The sequence below is a fragment of the Condylura cristata genome, unplaced genomic scaffold (genome assembly GCF_000260355.1).
Source record: "Condylura cristata isolate star-nosed mole 26May11 unplaced genomic scaffold, ConCri1.0 scaffold00003, whole genome shotgun sequence".
In the NCBI taxonomy this organism is placed as follows: domain Eukaryota; kingdom Metazoa; phylum Chordata; class Mammalia; order Eulipotyphla; family Talpidae; genus Condylura; species Condylura cristata.
In genome coordinates this window covers 69,992,895-70,008,349 of record NW_004567104.1, presented here as the reverse complement: position 1 = coordinate 70,008,349, position 15,455 = coordinate 69,992,895, and the positions used below count along the sequence as shown (strand labels likewise).

The 15,455-nt window shown below is 39.8% G+C and overlaps 1 protein-coding gene across 2 annotated transcripts in view; it reads left to right on the top strand.

The window, feature by feature from the left end:
* GRIK1 (glutamate receptor, ionotropic, kainate 1) overlaps nucleotides 1–15,455 on the top strand; it is a 344,258-nt gene that overhangs the window by 315,653 nt on the left and 13,150 nt on the right. For both annotated transcript variants that reach the window (XM_004675333.1, XM_004675332.2), the window contains 2 exons: nucleotides 6,792–7,017; nucleotides 11,998–12,248. In XM_004675333.1, coding sequence (XP_004675390.1) covers nucleotides 6,792–7,017; nucleotides 11,998–12,248 — 477 coding nt within the window. The remainder of the gene's footprint in view (nucleotides 1–6,791; nucleotides 7,018–11,997; nucleotides 12,249–15,455) is intronic.

Genomic DNA, 15,455 nt, shown 5'->3' with positions numbered 1-15,455 from the left:
TTGCAAACCATCACTCAAATGGAACAATTGTTTTAGTATATAATTCAGAGATTGGGGGTACAGATTTCTCTGGAAATTTAACTAGCATCAAATGTGGGAATATAAATTAAAATTTAGAGTGAAGTGCTTCAGACTAGGATGTGGAGCCAGTTAGCTGGTCCAAATACTGACTTACTGTTTAATTGCTCAGTAGACCAAAACAATGTCATTATTTAAACTCTATATGTTTTAAATTCCTTGTTTATAACTTGAAGCTAATAAATAATTCATACGATTATCTTAAGGATTAAGTAAATTAATGTGTTTACAGCATTACTTGGCAAATAGTACATAATAAAAAAAGTTAGATATTGCTTTCATTATCACAAATGTCATTCCCACTAGCATTCAACACTTACGCCAAGGTATTAGTCCTTTTGTTTGTTTGTTTTCAATCCTTCTGGATTTAAAAAAGTCCTGGTTGGGCTTTGGTCAGCTTCCTCACCATCAGTGGCCTCCAGATGGCATGCCTTCTACTAATAGAGCAATTGAGAGGGAGAGCCAGTGCCCAAGTTCTCAAAGACTTTCAGGGCCCACTCTTTCACACCCTCTGTTCAGAAGCCCATTCTGAGCACATACATCACATTTGAATAACTATTTTCAGAGAGTAAGACTATGCTGGGAATTCAGCAGAGAAGCAGAGTGAGCAACCTAACTCAATTTAATTTCTATGTCATGCAAAACTTCCACAACAAGTTCCTGAGGTTGACTATAAGAGATAGGAGGATAAAAGGTATACAAATTTGGGCAGTAGACAAACAGGATGCATTTAACAAAGACCTGTTAAATACAACACCACATGTGTGTGCCCAAGGAACATGGGAGGTGCAGACAGGAAGTTGTGTGTGTGCCATTAGTCCTCATGACCCAGAACGAATAGGAAACACTCATGTAGCAAACGCTTCTCAGCAGACTCTTGCCTTTTGCACATCACTCTCCTCCCAGATTCAAGCCAGAGGGTTACACAGATTAGATCATGATTCAGTCTTAAATGACTTGGATAAAATAGGTTTTAAAAAATCATAACAGATGCCATTTCATGGTCTAGAAACTTTTGACCAGCTGTGGGAATAAGGGACTTTCTAACCTTTATAATCTCCTTCCAGAGCATGCTTAGGTGCTCCCATCAACCCAAAATGCATTTCAAGAAAGTTACTGAGCATCATACCAATAGAACTGAAGCAATGAGCCATTGGAGGAGACATGTTTCAGACAGAAATAGTCATATAAAAAGCACAAGATGAAAGACTTTTCTCCAACTTGTCTGCATAGGAGGGCCTGTTTCATAGAAATATCCAGCTAATTTTACCATCAGTGTCCAAAATGTTAAGTCCCTGTAGGTTAAATATATATTTGTTTGGGAAGAAATCTATGAGGTCAATTAAAGTTAACCTTTTTCGAAGTCAGGTATATTGCCTGTAATAGACCAATCTTTTTTAACTCTAGACAGGAGAAAAACATGAAAAATGTTTTAGCAAAGGTGTTTAAATCCCACTGAGGGAATTTTTTTAAAGGGAACACATGAATTTTTAAAACCTTGGAGATTCTACAAATGTCATAACTTTCTATCAAGTCAAGATAAGAGCATAATCAACTGCCATAACATACTGTACACCTTTGAAAGAGAGGCCCTACCTATACTGGCAATGTTTTCTTCTGATTCTTCCTCCAACTTGAGGTTTGACAATGAAGTCATGATTGTAATACACTGTGGAGAATTATTACTTAGAGAAATTAAATCTTTAACCATGTGTTAGAAGAAATGGTTATTTCTTCTGTTCATCTCTGATGATATGTTCCACAGCTTTGGGTTTCGGCACCTCTGATGTCCACGTTGTAACTGATTTGAAAAATTTTCTTAAATCAGATTTACCTAAAGTAAAAGCCAATTGGATATCTTAAATGATTGTTGCTTTGTGCATTTCATTCTTTAAGATGCATCTACCTATCACATTTGTGAGATCACCTTTGACAAGGAAACAGAGCAAATATCACTAATAAGAGTATGTGTATATCACTGTGGACATATGTATAAATAAACATGTAAACATGGATCTATAAAACAATCATCAGACATCTTAGTCTGATGTAAATTGCAGGTCTCTGTTCTACTGAATAGTAGGATTATACATCTTCACTATAACCTGAAGAAATAACATGATAAATAATGTGCATCACAATAAAAGTGAAATATTATAGGGCTCCATCTATAAAATTGGAGGTGTTATCAGTCTTAAAACCATATCCCACTCCAGAATTTACCATCCTTGACACATATAACAGAAACTCTGCCACTGAAAACAGAAATTCACAGAATACAAAATACTATTAAAGGAAAAAATATAAACTATACCCATAATTTCTCCTAAATGCCAAGTGCTGCACTTCCTAAAACACTGCCTATTTTTATTTCTCTAAACAAATGTAAGGGCCTAAGTTCATGTAAACTGGCCCCACATATCACATGATGCTACCAGGGTTACAAGGCTCTGGTTAAAATAGAAAGATGCACCAGCTCCTGCTGATAAATTACTTCTCTAGAAAAGTTGGCAACTCTATTAAAACATGAGCTAAGTCAGGGGGTGGTGTATTAAAACAAACAGTTGATTTCTAACTGGTTAAGAAGACAGACCCCAGAGCCAGATTGCTGAGATCAAACCCTGGCTTCTTCATTCATTTCTTCATATGATGCTGATGCTGTATTTCCTTGTCTGAATTCATCACAGGATCTTTCTCATATGACCGCTGGAAAGAGTATGTGAATGAATATATGCAAAGCACTCTGATGGTGCTGGCCACAAGAAATGCATGTGCTGCTTATCACTGCTGCTTTCAGTAACTACTTTTTTTTTAAGGTTTATTTATTTATGTATACAAGAACTGGGGTACAGGCCAGAGGTGTGGGGGTGAGAGAATTCACCAGAGAGTGGGGGAGCACAACAGGCAGATGTACTGAAATACACTGCTGAGGGGAGCAGTGGCCAGGTTAGGAGAGGTCTGCCGTGCCATGTGAGTCAGCTCCCTGAGTCATGCTGCAGTGGCTGCACTTTAACCCATTGTGCCACCAGAGAGGGCCCTCAGTAACTAATTTTTAAGTGCAGACAGACACTGAGTCATTTGCCAGTGAGTGGTTGATTTACATGTATTATGAGAAAAAGAAAAAGAATGGCAATACTATGCTGACAATCACGCTCCCTTAGAACAGACGTTAGATTAAAAAAAAATGCTTATTTATTGCCAATAACACTTCATCAACATAAGAATGGCCATATAATAAGGTTTAAACAGACAAAATAAACTTATCTAAACCTGATGCCCTTCCAAGATTTAAAAAAACAATCTGGATGGATTTAGATTAAATAAGGGAGGTCTTTTCATTTTACCAACTTTTGCTAAGATGATCAGAGCACTTTACAAATATTCTAATTAACCTTTAACATATTAAAAGAAAAAGAGACAACCACTGTTTCCATTTTCTAAATATATGTTATTTAGAGCTATTTTGTAGGCTGAGGTTATAGAAGATTTAGAAAGTCAAAAGCCTTCAAACTGTCATTCAGTTTGCTTGTACTTTTCATATTTATGATAATTTTCCATGAGGTATTTTCCATTCTTGAAGCTTTATTAAAATGTGTGCCTAAAAGAATAGGACTATCGCTCCATCTTGTTCACTATTGGGAGACTTGGGTGAGAATCTGGATCAAGTTCACTTAGAATACTTCCTCTGTTCAACTTGACCCAAGCACTCTAGCTAGTGATAGTAGTCTCTGCTGAGAAAAAGCTCTCCCTCAGTGCTCCAAAGAAATTCTTGCCAGCTGATTTCCCCTCCAACAGCTCAAGGAGGTCAAACCAAGAATCTTCTCTTTCAAAAAGGAAGAGGAAGATGCCATTGGATTAAACCCATGACCTCAGCCGCACAGAGCAGTGCTATTAAAATGCTATTCAAATTCAAATATGGTGTAACAAATGTATTGACTCAGGGAACATTCTATTACCAAGCAGTTATGAGCCATGGAAAGAAATGGAGAGTAGAGTTTAAGAGGTTTGTGGTTCTTAGGGGAATGTGATGCCCCACAGTTCATGACAGTGACACATCTCCTTGGATGTAGAATATGTTGAGAGCTGTTGAGTTATAACATACTGCAAATGCAGTGAATCACATCTGGTACCTACACATTGATATGTTGTAAGATCATGATAGGTCTGCATGGATTGTAACATAGACAATTCTTCATTACAGATAATGAGAACTACCCCTGATAGAACTCAGTAAAGTCCTGTAAGGCTGGAGTTGAAATTTTTCACCTCCTTCCATGTCTTTCAATCCTGAATGCCCCCTAGGACTCCTCCACACTTTATCCATTTACCAGGGATGAGCTGACCATTATTTGTCTTCTACTCAACTTCCAGTGATCAAAGATCCAATTTTCTATTTATAATATTCTTTTTTAGTAATGTTCAAATAAAGTAAAAAACAGATGTTTATGAAATATTGCATATGAGCTGACTCCTGGTTTGTATTAACCTAAGATCCAATAGCAAACTATCTAAGGGACTAGCACAGGTCACAGATGTAATGGACATTGTCACAGATAGATCAAATAAAATTAAAATCACTCTCAGAAGAATTTTAGTAATATGGACTTCCACCTCCACTTCCCCCAAGTCAGCATGGTACAGTGGAAAGATCACTGAACTAGTTGCTGGGGGCCCTAGGGTCACTATTCGTTCTGACACCAACTAGCTTTGTGATTTCCATGGAGTCTAAAACCTTTTGTACCAAAATGTGTTCCTCTGTGAAAATGGCAGTTTGAATCGGCCAATTTCTAAAGTCTCTGATAACTTTGAAATTTCATACGTCTAAGAAAATTATTTTCCTTTAAGGTAGTTTCCTGATGGAGAAATAATTCTCCCAGCTGTGCATTTACTGCCAAAAGACAGACTGACCTCCCTGCACTTGTAAGGGTAGCTCTTTATTATAAATTCAGCGTGATCAGACTCTTAGAAGCTCAAATCACACAACAAATGTAGCGTTGACCCTGACCCTCGAAGCGTACCTTTGTCATGGAGACATGTGCTCCAATTTTCAGATATCTCTAGGGCTGCGGGGTAATTCCCAGGGGGCTAATCATGACAGAATGGCTTCCATAAAGTACCAGTATCTATAAGGTACTGTTTATTGAATTGTTCTTTGTCTCATAAGACCTTTCTCAAGGGGCTCTTCAAATGCCTAACAATCCAAAGGAAAGCCATCTGTCCTCCCCAATTCATAAAGTCTACAGCATTAACCTAGGTCTTAAATGGAGTTGAGAGTGAATAAGCCCCCGGGAACACTTGTACATGAATAGCCACACTAGAGTTGATGTCACAGGTCATGTGTTGTTTATGGCCCCAAAGCACGTTTCAAGCTTCTCGGCACTCCTGAGATGACATACCCTGTGCTTGCCAGGGAAGATCCCTAATGAGTGGGACACCCACCTGAGATTTGGAACTAGCTGGAAATTACCAGTCATCCCCCAAATGTCTTTCATCTTCAAAATAAATGGAGGGAAACTTTGGTGCAAATGAAGACAAATTCAGAAAAAATATTGAAACAATATGAAAATTATAAACTATAACCCAATCATAGATCGTTATTCAAAGTAATAGAAATTCATACCTGAGTAATATGAAAACTTAAGCAGTGTATTTTAACAAAGAAAGTAATATGAGATAGTGGAACGTATAAATGTACATGTAATATATATACATCACAGACATAGTGTATTGTTGTTGGATCTGTCAAAAAAATAAAAAAGGAGGAAAAATCATATAACACTTTAAAGTGAAATATTCATTATCTAAACTACAATGGCGATTAAAACTGAATAATTTCCAGAAAAGCACAATACAATATAAAGAATTTTCTGATCTAAATTTTAATTTCAAAAGAGCATTTTATTGTACGTACTCTAGAAAAGTACATCAGAATGAATAGCAGTTCTTTCCTAAATAAAGCAGAGCACATGCGATTTAGCTCAAAGCTGTCCCTCGCAAAGGAACGCTGGATCAGGTACTGAAACTCACACGCCAGCAAACGCTCTAACAGCGCCTGCTGACCCGCGTGGTGCAAGGAAATGGAGCTTATGCAGACACCTGGCATGAGTAAGTCAGCCTTAGGTCCCGGGGCCCTAACGACTTTTTTTTTTTTTTTTAAGAAAGATTATTTATGCTTACAGAACTGGGATACAGGCCAGAGGTGTGGTAGTCAGAGGATTCACCAGACACAGAGCGGGGAGCAGAACAGGCAGATCGACGAAGTACACTGCTGAGGGGAGCAGCAGGCGGGTCAGGAGAGGTCTGCTGCGCCATGTGGGTCACCTCTGGGCCGGAGATCCAACTGGTGCTGCAGTGGCTTTGGAGAGCTTCATAATGCGGTGCTTTAACCCATTGCACCAACAGAGAGAGCCCCCTAGCGACTTATTAAGTGGCTTCAGATCACAGGCAGTTGCTGTCACTCACACCAGCATTCTCTGTGCTGTCACCGAAACTAACTTCTGATGGAAGATGTTGACGTGGCGCCAACATCTTCCATCAGTCGGCAGAATCTTTTTCTCAGCAGCTGCCCCAGTGCTTCCCTGAGTGACTTGGGCTCTTCCCAGCAGCACGCTGAAGCCCTAGGCCGCCCGACCTGTTTCTTCCCTGAGATTCTGCACGCCTTAAGCGCCTGTTTTCTCAGCACTCTGCTGGTGGACGTGTTTCTTTCCCTGCAGAAATCGAAGATCTCTACCTATGAGAAGATGTGGGCATTCATGAGCAGCAGGCAGCAGACGGCCTTGGTGAAAAACAGTGATGAAGGCATCCAGCGGGCGCTCACCACAGACTACGCCTTGCTGATGGAGTCCACCAGCATTGAGTACGTGACGCAGCGCAACTGCAACCTCACTCAGATCGGGGGCCTCATTGACTCCAAAGGCTACGGAGTGGGAACGCCAATCGGTAAGAGGGGAAGGCAGCAGACCAAATTGAGATGCCCAAGGTCAGTTGCGAAGTCCAGAATGGAGTGGACTCAGGCTCTACTCCACATTCTGAGACGGGCTTCGCTGCCTTTGAGGACTGTTAAGTAAGGACTTAACCATCCAGATCTGAGGCATAGTCTGAATGGAAGATCATTCTGAGAGTTAACCTAAAAAAGCTTCCTTTAAAAATATCTATTTATTTTTGCGTAGAAGATCTGGAGTGTAGGCCAGAGATGGGGGTGGGCGGGTGCAGGGGGAAAGAGGAGTCACCAGAGACAGAGTGGGAAGCAGAACAGGCAGATCTACTGAAATCCACTGCTGAGGGGAAAAGCGGCTGACACCAGAGAGGTCTGCTGTGCCAGGTGGGTCAGCTCCCCGGCTGAGATGGAACTCACACCGCCAAGGCGGACCATTGCAAGGTGGCACTACTGAGACTTAACCCCTAGGTCACCCGGGAGGCCCTAATCCAATAAACTTTGAAATCACTTTTTCTTCAGCCTATCTGAGCGTAAATTTTATCATTTTATGCCAAACAAATATCTTTCAATATCTTCCTAATTCATCCTTTTCATATTATTTCCTACCTTGAGTTATATGAGAATGTCATAAAATTAATATGTAAAGGTGGTATAAATGAAAGGCCTGGTGCCCCATGTTAACAGATGCAAAACTATATGGATCCAAAGATAAGGGAAAGGATTAAATTATAATTTGCCCCAGGAATGTGTTAGATTCAATTCACAGTAACTAAAACCTCCAAATAGTCCTAGGAATAGTACTGCCTGAGAGGTAAGCTGCAAAGTCTACTTCAGATCTAGAATAGTGAACTATACCTGATTGAATACCATATATATATATATATATATATATATATATCCAAAAGAGTAGCCTTATTATAAAAGGGGGGAGAAAAATAAAGAACACTTGCATAGATACAAAAGGGCAGAAAGGAACAGGTTTGCATAGTCACCGGCAGGCAGGGACCTGTGGCCCCTCGCCCGGATGGACTTTCTATCGAAAGCTTCCTCTGCACTACGCCCTCTGCATAGAAAGCTGTATCATATAAGGTTCTGTATGGTGGTAATCTTTTCTTCTGGATGTGTTATTGGTAATTTCCTGAGAAGCATCCCGAAGGAGAGGCATCAAGCCCATCTTCGACCCATAGGCTAGTCCAATAGGCAGAAAATTAGTTACAGTCAATACTAATCTGATTAATAAAATATAGGGAAACTCTCTTCACTTTTGCATGAACACACAACTAGGCTAATTCTCTGCTTTGGATCTGGTGTTAGAAATCAATACTATGGAGAAACATACTCTATTAAATATTGTACTGTTGCAGTGATCATGTATGCCCTGTAAATAAATTTTCTGCAGAACACTTGGACTGGGGAATCCCATAACTACCTTCTTGCTTCTTTATTTCCAGTAATATTTCCTGGTGAAAATATCAATAATGCCAGTGGACTGTATGTGTTTTCCGAGTACCCAGCTCTCTGATAATTAAGTCCACATGTTCTGCGCTGGCTCAATTACTGAAAGGATACTATGCCTTTCTCTTTTCATTCCTAAAACAGTGTCCTATCTCCCTCGCAGAGATTTGAACCTCCTTTAGATAGCAGGGTAAGGAAATCTAGACAGATGCGATTATTCTATAGCTCTTCAATGCTGCAGTTAGTTTTTCGAGCCATAAGTCAGACCAGAAAACAAGGGGTCGTACCCTTGCTTGAATCTTTTCAAAATCAAGATCTTAAGGTAAATCCCACTTATTCTGCATCTCCTTAGAGGAGCAACTATAGCTTCTTAGGAGAGCCCCTTTAGAGGTTCTACATTCTAATGTATAATGTATATGATAATGGATATTATAATATATGGTTCTAATGTAGAACACCGCCTCTTGTATCATTCTAACAGCCACCCCATCCCGACCACCTATGAATAGCCCTTCTTCCTGACAAATCTCCTAAAGGAAATAGGAAACAGCAATGTGTACCCTCCTTCTGAGAATCTTTGCCCTTTAATGTGACACTTCTAATGGCATTTCTGCTACTGAATGGAAGGGAACTCCGAAGTCACGATTCTAGGGCAGTGAGGAGGAAGCCAGGGTTCCTTGCCACAGTCCATCTGCAGGGACACAGTACTTTGAAGAGTTCTCTGCTTCCATGTGGCTGGGTCTGATCCCATGGTATCACTGGATTTTATATGCCATGATGGAGAGAGATTTGACTGTACTAATTAAATCTACTTTTAGCCAACCTCACTCCATACACTGCCACACAAGTTCCAAAGTTGAAGAGCCTTTTCCCCTTCTCAGATGAAAAGAAATACACTCCAGGAATTTTTCATAGTGGTTATAAACCTGTCATGCTTTTAAACCCAAAACAATGAAGGAATAATTGGAACAGATGGCAGACCTCAGAGAGAATGCATCCATTGGGAATACAGCTGTTGGATAAATTTGTGAGATATTTCTTCTATGATGAACTGACTCTTTAAGAAAGATCAGTTGCTATTCAGAAAGATCTGTGTATATACATATATAGATTTATTTAGGTGACTTTAAGAAACCATTTCTGGTGTCATTCAGTCCACGTAAGCAACAACAACAAACACTGAGGTCGAAATATATTCAGATATTAAAAATTCTCTGCACACTGGTCTGGTCCTAACTGACTCCCCAAAGGCCCCAAGCAATTTCCCATGGTCAAAGACTAGCAAATTCAACTCAGTCACAACACAAACTGAAGACCTGGCCGCTTAGAGACTCCAAGGACTCAGGAAAAGGCCTCCTGGGGGATTTAAAATAAAACTTGAAGAGAACAAGAGCAGTTAAGGCTTAAACAGGTTACCAGGAAGCAGGAAATTACCTTCCTGCGAGACTAGCTTTAACAGAGATCCGATGCCCATCTGTCTGAAATGGCTTAGGCAGTGAGCAGCCTGCAGGCAGCCGATAGCATCAGTCAGCATTCATTGAGTGCCACTGTGGAAGCTGCTAGAATGACTGCTGAGGCCACTGCCCAAAGAACCTTGTCACCCCCTCCCATGCACTTCTGTATGCATCAAAGCCAAGCTTTCCTGGTTCCGGCATCACCGGTGCACTATGGGTCTGTCCATGTTGCTAAGTTTGGCTCTAACTATTCTCTAAGGGTGTGTAAGCCAACCGGCCAATAGCTCCTAATTTGGCTTTCGAGAGCAATTTTCCACTAAAAATTCATACTCTTCATTGACAAGCCGCACTCTAACTCCAAAGCATTTTATGCTTCCCTTACACTTGATTTTGTACTGACAGGATTTTTTTAAAGATTTTATTAATGTTTACAGAGCTGGGGTACAGGTCAGAGGTACAGGGGTGGTGAGAGGATTCACCAGAGACAGAGTGGGGAGCAGAACAGGCAGATGTACTAAAATACACTGCTGAGGGGAGCAGCAGGCAGGTCAGGAGAGGTCTGCTGTGCCATGTGGGTCACCTCCCTGGCAGGGAACCAAACTCACGCAAAAGTGGCTGCAATGAGCTTCACAGCACTGTGGTTTAACCAGTTGTGCCACCAGGGAGGGCCCATGACAAGAATTTTAGGAAGTCTTGAGGGGGAAGAAATTTAAAATCTGCCAAAATCTGTTTTCTAACTTAAACTATGTCATGGACATAAGTAAGGTTGGGGATAGAGGAGCAGGGAAAAGGGGGAGAAGCTTTCGAGGAAACACCACTAGGAGAGGAGAGAATTGCTTTAAATACTTGGCTATGCCAGCAACTACTACTTTCACATTCTACATCTCTTCAATTCTAAAATGAACTAGTGAACTAAAAGACATGATTTCCAAAATCTCTCATGATCCTAAGATACCACATTTTTTTTTATTTACTATTTATTTTGCATTTCACCAAAAAGAACTTGAAAGTTTGCAAAGAAATAGCTAGGGTGTACTGATTCTTACTGAGCGCAACAAAAACTCCCAGTGTCTAAGGAGAAATTGAGTAAAAGAATCTTCCATTCTACTGATCTTGACCTTTGCCCCAATTTAAGTGGGAGCCCAGAAGTGAGCAAGCTACCTCCACAAGCAGATGACACTGATATCTATTCCCAACATAATGAAAAGCTTAATTGCATTGCTAGAAAACTGAGTCTAAATCACACACATAAAAGTCTACAAATTTTCCAAACCTAACTGAATTTTGTAGAACCTTTGAATTATTCAAAACTCATTATTAGTCATTTCTTAGTAGGTGTGTGAGTCAGTATGGATTAATTACTATAATCAAATTCTGTAAACATTCAATGGCTTACACAGAAAATGTTTATTTCCTGTTCTTGTCATCGTCCAATGTGGATTAACAGAGAAATTCTGTCTCCCGTCACCATCCTAAGACCCTAGCGCCTTCTAATTGGTTGTGCCACTATCCGTTGTGACTTGAATGATTTTCTTCTTGCTGAATAATTAAGGAAAGTGGAGAATGGGGAGAAAACCACACTGAGAGGGCTTAAGAGACAGGATAGGAAATATGTATATCTCTCCTTAGCTTACGGAGACTAGAAGTAAGTCACATCACCACACTTACGTGTAAGGAAGATGGACACATCCACATTTATGCTGGTAGGAAGAAGAAATGGCAGTCCTCATCATATATTCAGGCCATCATAACATCAGACAACAGAAAACATAGGAAAGTGAGTCTAAACAAGGAAGTCCCCACATAAAAACTCACTGGAAGCAGGGCTGTGTTTAAGAATGCCTAGTTCATGGCATTTCCTTGTTTTAAAGGAAGTCATCTCAACATGCCAGCCTTCCCCTTTCCAACTATTTAGAGCCTTCAAACTATCAGATGTGACTTTCATGACTTTCCCAGTCAATTTGTGGATTGGGGTTTCCCAAAAGCCATAAAGCTGCTACCTCTAAGACAAGAATCCTCCTTGACATGTCTTCAGGCTGTCTGTGACCAATATCCAAATGACCTTATCTGCAGGCTCTCCTTACCGGGATAAAATCACCATTGCTATTCTTCAATTACAAGAAGAGGGGAAGTTGCATATGATGAAGGAGAAGTGGTGGCGAGGAAATGGCTGCCCGGAGGAAGAGAGCAAAGAGGCCAGTGCCCTGGGAGTAGAAAATATCGGAGGCATCTTCATTGTTCTGGCGGCAGGACTGGTCCTCTCTGTATTTGTAGCCATTGGCGAATTTATATACAAATCACGGAAGAACAATGATACTGAACAGGTGAGTCACCTCTTTATGGGACAGGGTAGTTTTTCCTGTGTGTTTATCAGTCTTAAGTGTGGGGTTTTCAGAATGTTCACCCTTTTTGAAATTGTCTATTGAATTAGATGCCCAGAAAGACCATTTTTGAGTTAGAGCAAAGATGTATTGAATCCCTGCCAGGTGCCGCCGGCAATGTAGCGCCATCATTTATTAATGAGAAGAGGGAAGCGCCTGATACACTAAATCCAATTAGTGCTATTTGGGATGACAGTGCAGAAATTCCATACTCAGTTAATTTCTTGAACAGCTATTTGCTCTTAAGATAGAAACCCTCGATGGAGCAAGGAAGAGCTAATTCCAAAATTGGAAGAAATATAAAAAGCTTTTGAGAGAAATGCTACTCATCGCTTACGTGTGGATACTGAGCCCATGTTCTAATACAAAGCTGATTTATTTAAATAAAGTAACTCAAAGCTGAGCATTTTCCTTTATGAAACTATCACTTGTTAGTTTCACCAAATTTTTTCATGGATATGCTAAATGATACAAAATAATACTAAACTCCAGGCCATGATAATGCATTAGGTTACCCATTCAATTTAAATATGGTGGTAGAATTTGGAGACTATGAACTCTTAATAACAGGGCAATTTAATGCTCAGTGTCACTGTCTTAAAATTCTTAATATTTGAACAAATGAATATTCCATATTTTCATTCTGCACTGGGCCCTACAAATCCTATAGCCAGTTCTGATGAATAATCTCGTAACAGTTCTAAGTCTTTGAAGAGAAAAACCTTCCTTGAGCTCCCAAAGGTGGGAATGAGTTATTATAATCTGATTTCATGGTGAAAATTTTCCCAAAATTACCCGAATTGTGAGAACATTAAGCACCCCTTTCCTGGACCTTGGTAGAAAAAATTGTCTTTAACTGAGAGGGAGAATGGACTGATCTGCTTTGTTTTAACTTTCAATGTGCTCTTGCCATGTCTTGTTTTATGCAACTAATTGGACAAATAAAAGCTTATATATGTTATGCTTTCATGTGCTTCTCATAATTGCCAGCTTCATTTTATTTAAATTTTCATTTAAACATTCATTTTTGCCTCTGATTTTTTCATCTTCTATATGTTTTTTTCTCATTTTGGTATGCAAGCCTTTTTGTTTCTTTTAAGGATTGCAATGTAAGCAAGCCCATCCAACCAACTCCACTTCAGGAACCACTTTATCTACAGATTTAGAATGTGGCAGATTAATTCAAGAGAAGTGAGGGATTCGGACACAGTCCTCAATTCATACTGTGTAACCAGTATTTTCCCCCCTTGTGTCCACTATAATTGTTATTGTTAATTGATGTCATCAATGATATCTGTATCCTCAAAGCATAAATAACCATTAGTACCTACCCTTTTTTAAGATAGCAAGACCCATGGATTCTAGATACTGAATTCAATGTACTAGAAACAGATGGGTGTTCTGTGTTGAAACAGAGGAATGTGGGCTAAGACTCCAAATCTGTGTACTTACAAGCATCTGCTACATCATCAAAGGAGAGTTGTCTTAGTTCTTTCTTTAAGCATTAAAAACAAGCAACTCTTTCCTCATAGAAAAAGTAGCTTCAGCCTTTTAACATTGCAAACCAGAAATCCTTGATTTTTTTTTTAAGATTTATTTATTTATGCATACAGAACTGGGGTATAGGCCAGAAGTTCAGGGGTGGTGAGAGGTTTCACCAGAGACAGAGTGAACAGGCAGATCGATGAAGTTCACTGCTGAGGGGAGGTCTGCCACACCCTGTGGTCACCTCCAGGGCAGGCAGGGATCGAACTCAGGATGAAGTGGCTTTAGCTTCTTAGTGCAGTGCTTTAACCCGCTGCGCCACCAGGGAGGGCCCCAGAAATCCTTGATATTAGCGATTCAGGAAGATGGTCCAAAAAATGAAAATGAATCTTGACACTCAGTACCAAGGTGAACTTACCTGTGTATCACTCAAGAAGGCACAACACAGTCAAGAACCATCCTGGGGTAGAAATTTATGAGCATCAAGCTCTCAAGTCACATTTGCCGGTAGAGATAAACAACCTTCCATTGATCCGGGCAGATGGAACAATAGACACCCAAGAACTGTGTTTCTTTTCAGGCTGTATAGTATTCCTGCAAGCGCTAAGCCAAGCCCAAAGCTAGAAACTTGCACAGAACATCTTCCTTTTTCCACTCACTCACTCTCACTCTTGTTGATGAACATCCTTTCGAGATGTTGCTTCATCCTCTTCCCACTCACCCAGGACAGAGTGGTTGTTCTTGTATGAGCCTCATCTATGCACGCCTACGTTCGCACTCACTTCTCTGAATTTGTGGCCATTAGTAAATCTTTCCGAAGATATTCAGGAGATGGCAAATATGAGAAGATAAACAGAGGGCACACACATCAGTTACAGATCTCTGTAGATTTACTGCCCCTGCATTCACAGTGCTGCAAATAATCCCCGCTCTATTCAGTCTGACGACCAGAGAGCCAACTGCACACTTAATTTCTCATGACAGAGGATGTCCGCTGGCCCTTTGGGTGTTTGCTCTTCACAGTGAGTAGGAGAATTGAAGAGGCCTTTCATCTTCCTCCATACGGGATCAGTTGGTCTTTGTTCTTCTTAATGGGATTGCCATTTGACATATGAAGTGATCCCCCAAACACATTTCTCAGAAGTAGAGATAGCCATCTCTTAGTTATATTTTGATTTCTCTTTGCTTAGCTTTCACTAGGTTCCATCTTTTGAATCATAAATTTCTCCAATCAAGCCTATATTTTTCGGGTAACGCATATTTAGGAAATTTGACTCATGCCCTGGTTGTTTCTTAGTCTTCCCGTCTTTAAATAAATGTATTTTTGAGAAAGTATATAAAAATAAGACTAATATTTATTTTCTATTATTGACATGAAAGGTCAGAGTTCAGATTTTCATGAGCAAAAGAACCAAGTATTTGCAGGAATGTTATGTTATTTTTTATTTCATAATTCATTGATTATATAGAAGTCACAAACTGTATTTTCCTATAGAGTATTACATTGCATAATATTGTATTATATTCCCAACGACTATTTATTAAGCCAAAAATGGTACCAAAAAAAGCTCAAGGGTGATTGATAAAGTGTAGGGTTAACAACAAAAATTGCTATTTTTATTTTTTTATATATTTTTAAGATTTATTTATTTATGCATACTGAAG